Source organism: Ornithorhynchus anatinus, chromosome 7, assembly GCF_004115215.2.
Source record: "Ornithorhynchus anatinus isolate Pmale09 chromosome 7, mOrnAna1.pri.v4, whole genome shotgun sequence".
Lineage (NCBI taxonomy): Eukaryota > Metazoa > Chordata > Mammalia > Monotremata > Ornithorhynchidae > Ornithorhynchus > Ornithorhynchus anatinus.
Window position 1 is genome coordinate 34,203,176 of NC_041734.1, and position 14,558 is coordinate 34,217,733.

General features: G+C 43.0%; 1 protein-coding gene across 9 annotated transcripts in view; it reads right to left on the reverse strand.

The window, feature by feature from the left end:
* Positions 1–14,558, reverse strand: part of COL6A3 (collagen type VI alpha 3 chain) — a 117,239-nt gene that overhangs the window by 53,961 nt on the left and 48,720 nt on the right. For 6 of the 9 annotated variants that reach the window (XM_029069572.2, XM_029069571.2, XM_029069574.2 and 3 more), the window contains 5 exons: positions 9,375–9,959; positions 7,242–7,841; positions 3,893–4,465; positions 2,326–2,940; positions 262–861 (listed from right to left, as the gene is read on the reverse strand). In XM_029069572.2, coding sequence (XP_028925405.1) covers positions 262–861; positions 2,326–2,940; positions 3,893–4,465; positions 7,242–7,841; positions 9,375–9,959 — 2,973 coding nt within the window. The remainder of the gene's footprint in view (positions 1–261; positions 862–2,325; positions 2,941–3,892; positions 4,466–7,241; positions 7,842–9,374; positions 9,960–14,558) is intronic. The other 3 variants (XM_029069575.2, XM_029069579.1, XM_029069580.2) reach the window with 3 other exon arrangements.

The window sequence follows — 14,558 nt, forward strand, 5'->3', positions numbered from 1 at the left end:
TGTGTGCCCCATAAGGGACAACGTGATTACTCTGTATCTACCTTGTGCATAGAACAGAGCTTGACACATAACAAGCACTTAACAAACACCATTTAAAAAAAAATTCAATACAAGACATATGTGCCAACTATGTTGCTCATCATAGAAGGAGTATTGGGTGAAGAGAACTATTCATTTTAATTTTAATTTTATTCCAAGTACCCATTTATTCCTAGTACCTATTTCATTTGAAAAGTCCACTTATCAAAATGACCTTATTACCTGGAGGGGGTAACTGAGTACTGGATAAGATCCTTTCAATCTGCTCCGAAGTCAGCGTGGTGATGGGAGTTAGGAGCTTCTGTTCAAGGCTAGGGAGCTCCCTGAAGGTGCTCACTGAGAACACATATTCAGGACTCAGAGAGATCTTCACCAGTTCTTCAGGATCTATATTTTTTCCTATTGTCAAAGGCGCCACCCCAACCTGTTTCACATGCCCTGCAGGCTCCTCTACATCATCATCGGCATTTCCGGAAGAAAAGAGGATCAGGAATTGTGGTACGCCTTCTTCTATCCGACTTCCCAAGGCTCTGTCGAAGATATTTTTGGATACATACTCCAGGGCAGTGCCTGTGTTGATTTGCCTCCCGCCTTTGGGGGATATTCTTCTCACGGCACTCTGCATTTCATCTTTACTGGAATGTGCATTCAACAGAAACTCAACCTTGGGGTCTTCGCTGAATTGAACCACTGCTACTCGGGTAGTGTCAAAGCCGACATCGAGATTTTCGATCAGCCTCTCAATAAAACTGCGAATATAAGTAAACTCAGGCCGAGCAGTTTGGGAACCATCAATAAGAAAGACAATATCCCTTTTGGAACCTGTGAAATAGAAGACATTTTTGCATTAAGTATAGGTTGACTATGGAGGAGACTAAAAAGCCACTTCCTCTCGGAGGTGCTCCCTGATTATTCCTCTGCTACCCTAGACATGTCCAAAAACCTCTTCTAGTTCAACACTCTTATACATTTCCACACATATATATGCTCATATTGATTTATTGGAATGTAACCCCATGTTAATACTTGCTCCCACATTCTTTTGTAAATGGCCTAGTGGATAGAGTGCTGGCCTGGAAGTCAGAAAGACCTGGGTTCTAATCCCAGTTCCTTCACCTGTCTGAGGTATGACTGTGGACGAGTCACTTCACTTCTCTGTGCCTCAGTTACATCATCTGTAAAATGCTGCTTCTCTTGATTGATTAATAGAAGGAGAGATCCTAGGTGATTACATGCCTTGCCCATAAGCTGAGCAAGCAAAGCAGCTTGCTGCCTCCAGACCAAAGTCTCTTGGTGCCTGCTGTAGTCAATATGGCTATCTATTCACCTTACAGAACCAGAGAATTCATTTTACTGAAAGGGGCACAGTAGCAGCAGAGGGAGAAATGGGGTGGAACCATTCGTTCGATGAAAGAAAGATTGAAATATAGCAGAAGAGTCTAAAGAAATCATGGTCAATTGTGGATCAGCTATGGCGATTCAACTTAGATTGACAGAGTCACATTTAGGCCAGTCCCCAAAAAAGCTCCCCTTCCTCTTGTAGGTATGTCACCAACCACAAAAGAAATTTCACATCTGTGATGCCCTGAAAGTTTGGTGTTTGAAGTTTGAGTAGGTAAGGGAAGTGGGGATGGCTGGAATATGTTCTGTTTCTAGACAAGTAGTTCATTATGGGTCGATGAAGGGAAAAGTAGCATGGCCTAATGAGAATCAGCCTGACCTAGTAGAAAGAGCATGGGACGGGGAGTCAAAGGACTCGAGTTCTAATTCCCGCTCTGCCAATTACTTGCTGCGTGACATTCGGCAAGTCACTTAACTTCTCTATGTCTCAGTTTCCTCAAATGTAAATTGGAGATCAAACAACTATTCTCTCTCCTACTTAGACTGTGAGCCCCGTTTGGGACAGGGACTGTGTCCAACCTAATTAACTTGTACCTACCACAATGCTTAGAACAGTGTTCTGCACATAGTAAGAGCTTAACAAATACCATAAAACAGAGACTTTGGGTGTTCCTTCCCTAATCATGAGGATGGGTCTCCCAGAAGGCAACCATCTCGTGGTTCCTCTAAACTTTCCAATGCTTCTGTCAGATACAGCCTCCCTGACTGGAGAGCTGATCACTCCTCCTTTTCCTCATGTTCTTTCTGCTCTTCCTCCTCCTTTCCCTTCCTTCTTTCCTCTCCTCCCAGCCAATCACCACCTGGGAGCCATCACCCAGCCAATCAGGATAACCACTTCTTTAGAGTTTAACAATTGTACAACTCAACCAAAAGATTTCCCTTCACCTGGGAGGATTTGGGAGAACGTCACATCTGGCTCCAACTTTTCAAGTTCTTCCCGTGTGAGCTGAGACACTCTTTCTGAGATCACCTGCTGAATGGAATTGAGGTCTCTGAAGGCAGGGATGCTCAATGCAAAATCTGGGACATAGGAGATTGTCTTCATCTCTATGATATCAGCCTTTCCTATCCCGATGCCAAAGGGCACCATGCCGCTTCTCTTCAGAACCACCGAGGGTCCTCTCACATCATCCTGGGATCTGTCAGCTGTCAGGAGGATGAGAAACTGGGGGACACCTTCTGTGATCCGGCTTCCCGCTGGGGCAGTGAAGATATTCCTCAGGACAAAATTCAGAGCTGCCCCCGTATTAAGGGTGGACCCGCCCATGTGGGCCAAGCTGCGAATGCCATTGACCACACTCTGCTGATCATTGTAAGTATTCAGGTAGAATTCAGGTCGGGCCCTTTCACAATATTGCACCACACCTACTCTGACCCGATCTGGGCCCACATCCAAACTTTCCACCACTCTCTGAAGAAATTCTTTCATTAAAGGGAAACCAGTTCTGACACCATCAGAGCCATCGATCAGAAACACAACATCCTTCTTTTCACCTGGGTCTAGAGACAAAGAATAACATGACACTCAGACATTCAACATAATGGAATAGAAGTTTTCTTTGGTGTAGCTTGGATAGCTTCAAGTCAGCAAATTTGATTCTCCCATATTTTCAAGGCCAGGTGCATTGATGGTTTTGCATAGGGATGTCACTTTAAATCAAAGTAATGTATTGGGTTGGTGGACATCTTTGGCCTTTGAGATTTATTTGGGCCCATCGTTCATTTAGGGAAATGTTTTGTTTTACTAAAATAGGACTTTCATAGGGCTATTCCCTTTCTCCATATGAGGGTTGCTGAGGTGATCACAAATTTAATTGCAAATTCTTGACAAGCTTATAATAGTGCAGAGCACAAAAAAAACAACAACCAGAAAAACAGTAACACTCTTGGGCAGCAGCTGTCATTCAAGCTGACTGTGGGAAAGCCAAACCCAAGGATGCAGTCTCAAGGAAGAGAAAACCTGGAAGGGTAGACCTCAACCAAACATACTTCACCCAATCTTTTGCTAACTAGTGCCAGCAAGTGCTTTTTGTAACTTCTCCTTTTCAGTGGAAAACCAGACTGCAAATACTGGTTCTGGTAAAAAAAAAAAATTTGGATTTTGCTATCTTTACTTCCAAAATATCTTTTCTTATATATATAATTACATATATATTTTAACAATGAGCAGCATGGCCTGGGCAATAGAGCATGGGATTGGGAGTCAGGGGACCTGGGTTCTAATCCCAGATCCACCCCTTGTCTGCAGTGTGGCCTTGGGCAAGCCACTTAACTTCTCTGGGCCTGAGTTACCTCATATGTAAAATGGGATGAAGACTGTCAGCCCCATGTGGGAAAGGGACTGTGTCCAACCTGATTAGCTTGTATCTATCCCAGCGCTTAGAACAATGCTCCAAACATAGTAAGCGGTTAACAAATATCATCATTATTATTACGTAGGGAACAAATGTACCTTGTGGCTGGCCCCCATTCTGCACTGATTTTAGAAGATTCACAATCTGAGGATGCAGCTCTCCAATTTTGGGGAGAGACTCAGCAGCTAGAATAAATTCCGGGGCCAACACAATCTGCTGGAGTTCTGTAGGATCTGCATTGCGGGCTTGGAAAATGAAGGGCACCACTCCTGTTCTCCTCAGGTAGTCTGAAGGCTGAGCCACGGAATCGGCTGATCTTCCGGCGACAAGGAGCACCAGGAACTGCAGCACCCCTTCATCAATCCTACTCCCAGCCGATTTAACAAAGATGTTTCTCCGGGCGTAATCCAGGGCTGCACCTACGTTCAGGGTTTTGCCCGTTTTGATCTTCATTTTCCTCACCACACCCAGGATCTCTGCCTTTTGCTGGTGATCGGCAAACCTGGATTCTACTTTGACATTGTCACTGTACTGAGCCACTGCTACCCTGGTGCCATCGGGCTTTACATTGAGTTGGTCAATAATTTTATACAGGAAGTCCCTGACAACAGGGAACTGGCCCACAAGGTTGGCTGAGCCGTCAAAAAGGAAAAGAATGTCTCGCTTCGTCTCTAGAATGAAAACAAAATTAAGACATTATAAAATAAATTTAAATGCATGTAATCAAATGCACAGAACTTGATTTGAGTCACGCATAACATTAGTTTCGTAATATAACTGACTAAACCCAGATGTGAACTCAGATATCTCAAGAGAAAAGGAAATCTGACCCAGCTGCCTCTAAGCATTCTAATTCCACCCTTTATTGAGCTAAATGCTTGACTTATGAGGTCAAGATCAGTCCAACTGAACCGAACAAATGGGCCAACTAACCCAATACACTGAGTTCTGCCAGAACCCGTGTTTTCACTATGTGTTTGGAATAGAATGGCAAGGTAGAATTAGGGAACACTCTTCTGAGAAGGCATATCTTTCTGGAGACGATGCCCTGAGGGTGACAGAAGATGATGGCTCTGCTCATACCTGCACTCTACTCTTGCTGCGTCGCATTGCTTCATACCTGAACTTACAATTAGAACAGTGAGTTCTAGCTCCTTTCCTTCCCATCTGGAATCTCCTCACCAAACCCAAGACTGAAAATGGCAGAACGCGCCTATTCTGACCGTAAACTAATAGTGCAAGCCTTTGAGTGGGCAGTAGGGACTTTCTCCAATGCTCCAGGGGATGGTTATGCAATGCAAGCTAAGGATGGATGCCCTTTAAATTTTAGAATTCTGGCCCCATTACCACCATCTGATCATGCCCAGGGGGCTGGTGCCTTGTGTACAGGGCCAGGAGTCCCTGCCAGTGAGCAAACTCAGGAGGCGCACAGTGGAAGAGGAAATAGAGGACCCCTCTCTATAGCTGATGCCTCCAAGAACATTGGGTTTGGAGCACTTGGTCCCCTATTTCTGGAGTTCCAGAATAATCTCAAGATCCAGGTAAGCCCATAAACAGGAACCAACCTAAACTGAGCATTCATCCTGCATTTGGCAGGTTAAGCACACATTTTGGGTGCCATCCTGCCATCCCAAAAATAGGGCTGGCAAGACTCCTTAGAGACCCACTTTTATCTGGAGGGGCGAGAAGCGCCCCAACAGGGAGAACAGCAATGAGGTGGTGAGGCAGCCAAAGCTGTCCACCCTCCTTCTCCTCAATTTCCTTCTCCTCTTTCTCATCCTTCTCTTCTTTTTCCTTCTTCCTCCCCTCTGTTACTGAGTTATCCATCTCCACTGCTGCCCTAGCCATCACAGAAACTTCCAGAAATCAGTCCACAACAGCTGCAGACCCAGAAGAAATGCCAGCTGTGTAGAAGAATCAAGAGCAGAGGGAGTGGTTGGAGAGGGGTAGCCTTAGCAGGATGAATGTTTATGTAGCTGTGTCTATGTGCCTGTGTGTCTCTGTTGATGTGTGGATGTTGTGTGCATGTGTGTGCAAGCATGTATTGATAGGTCTATTGCCCCCCAGTCCCTCATTTTTCCCTCTATCACTTTCTCCTGCATTTAACCCTGTCTTCCTGTCTACGTCTTCTAGGGATGGGTCCCTAGAAGCCCCCTCCTCTATCCCACTTTGTTTTCTGGAAAATACGATCCCCTTAGACCACATCAGTCCCCAACCCCTCGGGAGCAGCTGCTGCCCAAAGCGGGCCTCCAAGGGACTCAGGTGATTGAGCATCAAGTGCTACCCTACTTAGAGGGCAGTGTTAAGAGCACCCTGCCACCCTGCCATTTTGTTCAGAATGCAGATGAGGGTCAGCTCCACATGCCTGCCTTATGGGCAGGATCCCAGGGAGGAGAGGGCTGATTTAAGGTCGGCTTAACTCTGTTGGTCTTAACCTAATCCAGAATACCAGATTCGCCCTTTCTTCCATGAAGCTAAACTATTTGGCCTTGATCATCTTTGATGGTAAACAGCTTCATCATTTAAATGTGTAGAGATGAAGTAAAAAGTAATTCCATCCCTTTTGGGACTGGGACACAGAGACATAAAGCTGTCATGGTCCACCTTTTTCGCTCAGGGCCATTGCAGATAGTCTTTCTGCATATTCCTGTCCCCTTTTATCTCCCTTTACAGTTAGCTAAGAGACTTTCAGGCCCAAGTCAAGCCAGGTTGAGTGAATAATATGCATTTCCCAATGCCACATAATTTATTGGGAAATTCAACCTGGTAGAATGTTACCTACAGAACTAACTGCCAAATTGAATGTACTGTAATGTGGAACTCTGAACTTGGCTGGGTCAGCTCTGTCCTACGTTATTCTTGCATATCTCTGCAGGAGTTATGGGTCAGTGCTTGGAGGCATAATAGGACCCAGAATAAAAAGTCTGTTGAACAAATTGACTTGCTTCTAAGCTGTCATGCATGAAACTTCTGACAACTCTTGAACTTGCTAAAATGTGCCTGCCCAGTGCCCTATTAAGTTTCTTTTTGCTCTCTGCATCTTTGAACTGTATTGATCTCTTTGCCAGGGTATCTTTCCCATTTCTCGTTGGTGCCCAAGTTATGTGTGATCATTTTCAACTCTGACTGAACTTAAAAGTTTTTTAGGATTCAAAGTCAGGCGGGCTATATCAGTCCCCAAACAACTGAACATCTGGTCACCCGTGACCTCCAACCAAACCTAAGGAAATGTGGCTTCTCTGCTTCTCCTGCGCGTGCTCCATTTTGAAACTCTATCAGAGGCGATGCAGTATCAACTCCCCGCCCTTTCCAGAAGTCTAGGACAGAGGGATCAACCTTCCTAAATGGCACAAAGTTAAGCAATGGCACCTCTGGCCTAACCACCCCTTGAGGAAGTAAACTGGTAAAAAAAAAAAGAGAGTCAACATGCAGAAAGGTAAATGTTACCTGTAGGGGCTAGTGGAACTTCTTCCACACCTCCACTAATCATTTCGGTTAAAGGCTGAATCAACTGCTGGGGTAAGGCTGGCAGAGAACTGAAATCATCCATAAGATACGCTTGGCTTGGGTTAAACGCAATCTGCTCAAGTTCTGCCTGATCAGCGGCGCTAGTTCCCACAGAAAAGGTCAACACACCAGCCCGGGCTAAGGCATTGGAAGCCGGTAAGTAAGAATCGGCAGACCGCCCCGCAGTGAGCAGAAGTAAGAGCTGGGGGACATGTTCGTTTATCCTGCTCCCTCCTGCTTCAGTGAAGTGGTTTGAGAGGACAAAGTCTAATGCGGAGCCAATATTCAGGGTTGATCCCCCTTTGAGCTGTAGCTGGCTCAGCCGGGCCAGCAAATCTGACTTTGACTGGTACGTGTTTAAATAGAACTCAGTTTCTGGAGTGTCACTAAACTGAACTAAACCGACTCGGATATTGTCACGCCCAACATCAAGGCTGTTAACTAGATTCATAACAAAGTCGCGCACATAATGGAAGTTGGCATTTCCAACGTTGAGTGATCCATCCAAAAGAAAGATGATATCCCTTTTGTTTACGTGAACTGCAGTGGAGCATAGAAAACAAAGTGAGATACTCATAGAAAACACACCGAAATTAAGATCCTTCATATTTGCAAGGCACATGCGTTCCTAGCATAGAGAATAGTGAGGCAGGCGTGTCCATGGGATAAAATATGGCAGATAGCATATTTTTTCCTTAAGTTTGAGGCAATCGGTACAGCACCATACTAGGCGGTGAGCCTGCAAAGCTTAGCCTATGAGAAGTTTTAATACTTAATTATTTCACTGCCCTTGTAGCTAGCCAGTGACTTCCTAAATTCACTCATATCCCAGGGCTGAATTTTAACGCTGTTTTTTTGCTTTAATCACATTCTCCAAGCACCAAACTAAATGGTAACTTCTTAGAATACTACACTGGGTCTGTTTCTCCCTTCTCAGATTTTCACCTTACTTTGGACAAAATCAATCAGTTCCTGGAAAATTATTTAAATAACTAGAGCTTCAAATGATAGATGAACAGTCAAGAATAAAATTGTTTCCCATTGTTGAAGGCAGCTTTTGATGGCCATTTTCTAAATATTAACCAGAAGACTGGTTATTGAAAATGGTCACTCAATGACTCTCTCTCAGCTAAAGTCACTCGGCCAATATCATGCCTGAGAGCAGATAGCTCTGTGACTTTGGAAATTCTCAAATGTGTCCTCCCAGCCTTTACTGGGGTTTTTGATTAAGACACAAGTTCTTGCTACCTGTTATAAGGTCTGTTAAATGCCTAATTATGGAAAAGAAAAATCCTGATCTTTCAAAGCGGAATGTTTTTTACGGAATACTCAGCGTGGGAATCAAAAAGGCACTATTTTATTTTGTTCGCTTCAGAAGGGACTGTTTCATTTTGTTAATTAACCATGTGCCTGCACACTGTGAGCTGGGCCCTCAACTGAAATTTGGGGACTCAATTGAAAGAAGATTTTCCCTTATTGGCTAATTTACACAAAACTTTTGCATGCAGCTGTATGGCTATGAAACTTGTGAGGACATCAAAGCTTGGCATTTAAAATAACAAATATTCTTCCAGTTGGCATGCAGGCATGCAATACAGTATAAGCACAAAGCAACTTTAAAGAAGCCAGTTAGGTGAAAAGTTCTGTGTCCGTGATATTCATCTTAATTAAGGACAGTTGGATTTAACCGATCCAGTTTCCGGCCTGATTTTTCAAGGCTCCCAGCATAGTTTATGAACTTTCATTTGAGGTTCAATCTGATAACATGAATATTTTCTTGCCCGTGTAGCTTTGGGAAAGGAATAAAATCTGAAAATTGCTCTTCGGAGTTCTGATTTCAGAAAAAGGACTTGAAAATTTACGGTGCGCTAGGATTCCTATTACGATGGCCCAAACTATATCTCATGCTTCTCTGTTTTTATCTGTGAGTAAGCATAAGATCAATTTTCACATAAAATCTTTGGGGTCTAAGCTGTTGGTACAACAAAGTACATGAAACAATTCCCTTCTTAACAGCCTCCACTTGAGGAATAGTCCATTTACGTTTAGTAAGTTTAAATACCATATGGTTACCTTGCATTGTTCCAGAGAGGGTTCTTAAAGGTGCCAGAAAATTAAGCAGAATGCCTTGCAAGGGTACATTTTTGAATTCATCTGGAGAGAATACCAAGGATGAATCAAAGGCAATATCTTCCAGTTCATCTTTTGCAGCCAGTCTGGATCCAATGGCAAAAGCCAATATGCCGTTTCTCTTCAGTTCCTGGGCTGGTTGGTGGACATCATCTAGTGACTTACCACCCGTAAGGAGCACCAGAAGCTTTGGAACGCCTTCTGCAGCCCGGTGTCCAGCTGAGCTGGTAAAGAAGTAGTTCCGAACATAGTCCAATGCTGACCCCGTATTGCGTGCTGGACCATCGAGAAACTTTACTCGCCTCAGAGCCATCACAATGTCCCTTTTGGTTTGAAAGGTATTAAAATAGAACTCTGGTTTTACAGAGTCTGCATATTGCGCCACCGCTACCTGGATAAGATCCTGTCCAATTTCCAGCTTTTGGATGACTCTGACCAGGAATTCACGGATTGCATAGAAGCTGGCCACTCCCAAGGAGGATGAGCCATCTATCAGGAAGACTATGTCTCTCTTGTTGACTTCTACAACTGCAGAGAGCAATATAATACAGTGAGTGGACATGTTCATTCAGCAACGTTTACTAAGAATCACTCAATAAAGCATGAATAAAAAAGAAGCTCCCAGTCTGTGATGGGCTTAGAGCCTGTGGGAGTCTTCCGGAGGAGGAGGAGGAGATCCTTAACACCATACCCTACATTTTTACCTGAATCATATTTGGTTCCATTGCTAATCAATGAGAGATTTTCCTGCTGTTAGTACCTGACAGGCAATGCCACAGGGGAAGAGCAAGCTCGGTTTCAGTCACTTGTCGGCTTCATGCATCACCACCAAAATTGTCAGAAAGAGTCCGACAGACAAAACCACTCCACTTGGCTTTCGGAGGCCAAATTGAAGCTGCGGTTTTACCCAGAGGGAAAGTGACTATTGGACCTGCAGCCAGAGCTAAGGAAAAACATGGGCCATTCTACCCTACCCAGCCAAGGACACAGTAGGCTTTGTTTTTTTTTGTGCATATGCCAAATGCAACCACATTTTCAACTTTAGGAAAGATTGAAGACCCCCTCCCCTTCAAGTTGAGTCCCAACTTCCCATCCAAGAAGGCACAGAATTGCCAATCATGGTTTTCTTCCGAAGACTAAACAGGACATTGCCTGAAATAGTTTTGAAATTGAATCTAGGTTGCCAGCAGCATGATCTCTAGATGTGAGGATGAAAAGGGGAAGGGCTAGAGATGGGTCCAGGTAGGCCAGAGACCACATAGCAGAATTGTCCTAGCAAACAGTCTCTCTGGCCTCACTTGTGGCATGACTGGACCTGCCGCTTCTCCCAACTTCCTGTCTGAATTTAGACTCCAGACTCTGCTGCTGCCGAGTGGCCCAGCACCATCTCTTGCAAGGACCAGCAAAGATACACCTTGAGCATCTCACTGCTGGTTCTTGGCTACCCCCTCTCTCCTCATCTCTGGAAAGAAAGCAGTGGGGATGGTGAGGGAGAGGCAGTTATCCCCAACCAAAGTAAAGATTAATAAATTACCAGGAATAGGCTTGTGTTGTAAAATCCTAAAATTAACTCATATAGTATTTATTGAGCACCTACCATGTGCAGGGTAGTGTACTAAATTCTTGGGAGAGGACAATCGAGATAAAAGTTATGGCCCTTGCCTTCAAGGAACTTTTATTCTAATGGGAGATCCAGACACAAAATTGTTTATGTTGGGAAGAAAAATATAAACAACTGGCAGTAACCCAAGAAGGGAAAAATGGATTAGTGAGAAGCACTGTGGCCTTCTGGAAAAGAGATGGGCCTGGGAGTCAAAGGACCTGGATTCTAATCCCAGCTCTGCTATGCATCTGCTGTATGACCTTGGTCAGGTCATTTAACTTCTCTAGGCTTCAGTTACCTCACCTACAAAAATGGAAATTGAGAGTGTGAGCCCTATGTCAGATGGGGACTGTGTCTAAGCGATCTTGTATAATGATGGTATTTGTTAAATGCTTACTATGCAATAGGCACTGTACTAAGTGCAGGGGTGGATACAGGCAAATTGAGTTAGGCAAATTCCTGTTCCATGTGGTGCTCACACTCTCGGTCCCCATTTTACAGTTGTCATAACTGAGGCATAGAGAAGTGAAGTGACTTGCCCAAGGTCACACCGCAGCTAAGATTAGAACCCCTGACCTTCCCCAGTGCTTAGAATAGTGCCTGGCACATACTAAATGCTTAACAAATACAATAAAAAAAAGTAAGGAAGCACTGCAGTGGTAGAATTTGTAAATCAATATGTACATAAATGCTCTAGGTGACTGTGAGCACATAAATGGTGCGATGTGAGTTGGGAAGAAGAAAATTAACAGGTGAATGTAAATTGATTCAGAAGAGATTTCAGGAGGAAAATGAAGATGGGAGAGTTGAGATTAATGATTGAGTTTAAAATTATTATACTGTGCAAAGTACTGTGTTAAACACTGGGGATGGAACATAATTATCAGATTGGACAAAGGTACCATCCAACAGAGATTTCAAAATCTGATGCATTTAAAGGGAGGATCCTGCCCTTTATACTCCAAGGAGGAAACTCACATTAACTAAGACTGTTTCTCCAAGATACTTAGCTCAACTCATAATCAGACATTTAGACACTTGGAAATCCATTGAACAGTAAATGCCTCAATGACAGGGACCCTGTTGTTGGAACCTGCAATTTCTCTCAATATTAGTAAACTGCACTGCACCAAAGAGATGCTCAATAAATAGTGGTGATGGTGATGGTGATGGTGATGATGAAATGAAGATGATGATGAAAACCGAGCTCGTTTTGGACAATACAGTAAGAAAGGAATCCTATGTAGTCTCATCAAATGCTCTGTGATTGCTTACCCTCACCAAAAATGGAAACAAATGCAGAAAATGCATTCTCTTTCTTCTGACCATTTTCTGTTTCCTTTAATTATCTATACTTTTCACATTATTAATCAGAATCATTTATTCACCAAAATTACTTAGCTATAGGTATTTCTAAAGGATATATTGAACTCTGTAAATTGTGTACTTACCATTTTCAGAATAGACATGAAATGTAAAAACTCTAGAACTAAATCCCAAAAAACTATTTCATATCAGCAACATTTTCAATGTATATGACCAAAGCATATAAAATAATCTTGTTGAAAGTTTCAGGAAAGCACACAGCCTAGTGTAAATATTATAAGAACATTTATAATCTCTCCAGGGCATTTTTTTCAAGGTAAAAGCAAATAGATTTCAACCCCCCAAATAATTCTGGATTGATATTTTCTTCTACTTCTGATGCTAAACTAAAACCCAGATGAACCAGAACATCTCATGGGAGTGAAATTAAATTATCACCTCATAAATATGTGGGTCCCTTGAAAGAGATTGTTAACCTCATGTGCATGAGTATTTTATCCCCACAGAAGGATTTTTTTCACCTAGGGCATCAGACTCGGTATTAGAGCTCTTCCCAGCTGATATTTCCTAGGTAATTTTGCAATTTCCTGTGACTAGTTACAAGATTAGTGTTGCACAGTTTTTCTTGAATTATCCCAAAGTGAGGTACTGAGTAGAGTTCTTCAGACTGATTTCACCAGGAAAGTTCATCTTGATCACAGACTCCAGAGCTGGAAGGGGGCAGAAGGGGGTCATCCCGTCCAATCCCCTGCATCCATGCAGGCAAAAAAGAAGCAGGCCGCAGGAACACCCACACTAAACTGGGTCCAACTGAGATGCTCTGTTCCCTGGGGCAAGGCCAACCCTGTGTCTTCTACAAAGGCTTGGAATCATCTAGATTGACCAATTGCCCTTCTTTGAAGTCTAGGGGTCATTTTCTCACTGAAAGATCTTGCCTTTGAAACAGGCACAGCCTAGATATGTTCTTGCTTCCAGGACTGAACTGGAGAAGGAAAGAATTCAAAGGACAACTATATATAGATGCAGATATATACGAGCTGCAGAGGGAAGCAACTGAGCTACCCACCATTAAGAAGACATGCTTAGTTCGATCTTTCAACCCTGGGTTGGCAAATCAAATTACAAGATTCAAACTTGTTTTGGAAGTGTGTGCATTTAGAGAGCTGATATTAGTTTTGCATTTGAAAAAAAACAATACTACAGGCCCAGGAAATTTCCTCTAACTTGAGGCAAGTGTCATTAGCCAAAGCAAGGCCCATGCAGATGCTGTGGTCAGATTCAGTAAAAAGACATCTCTTCCCATTGTCTGATTTCTTTTGGGTCCTGGGTTTGAGGGACAAAATTAACTTTTACAAGAACTGGAATAATGGCCCCTACCTTTCAGTAATGTTGAGAGTATATAATGAGATCACTGTGGGGAAAACATTGAGAGAAAATGAAAAGTACTAATTTGCTGCAATGTTGCAGTTTAATTGATGGTGATGTCTTTTCAAACACATTATAGCACGGGAAGAATAGAAAGCAAAAATGGAATTTATATCTTATTGTGTTTAAAATAGGCTTCACTTTTGCACTTTTTTAAGGTTTCCCACTTTTTAGCATTTTGCATCTTTGGTACCACTGGAAGATAATAATGTTCACATTTGTAGTATTAAAGAATGTATTTTGATGAGTAAAATTTTAACCACCTTTATTGGGCTAGGTGACCTCACCAGTTCTGCAGGAAGAGGACTATTTTTAGATGAGAGTGTCTGAAATCTATTCTATTTAGAATATTATTGTAAAAAAAAAATCATTGCAGTTGTGTCTCAAGCAATCCTTACTTCAGAAAGCAAGTGAGCCCTAGTAGAAAAAGCAAGGGCCTGGGAGTCAGAGGACTTGGGTTCTAATCCTGACTCTGCAGTTTACCTGCTGAGTGTGACCCTGGGCAAGTAACTTAACTTCTCTGGACCTCAGTTCCCTCATCTGTAAAATGGGGATTCAATACCTCTTCTCCCTCATACTTAGAGTGTGAGTCCCATGTGTTCTAACCTAATTATCTTGAAACTACCCAGTGCTTAATATAGTGCTGGGCATGTAGTAGGCACTTAACAAATTCCATTATTACTATTACCATTATTATTGTTATATCCTGGGAAAGGATTGCAAATTATCAGCCTTTGGGGCACTATTATCCTCTCCTAGTTGCTTAGCCAAAA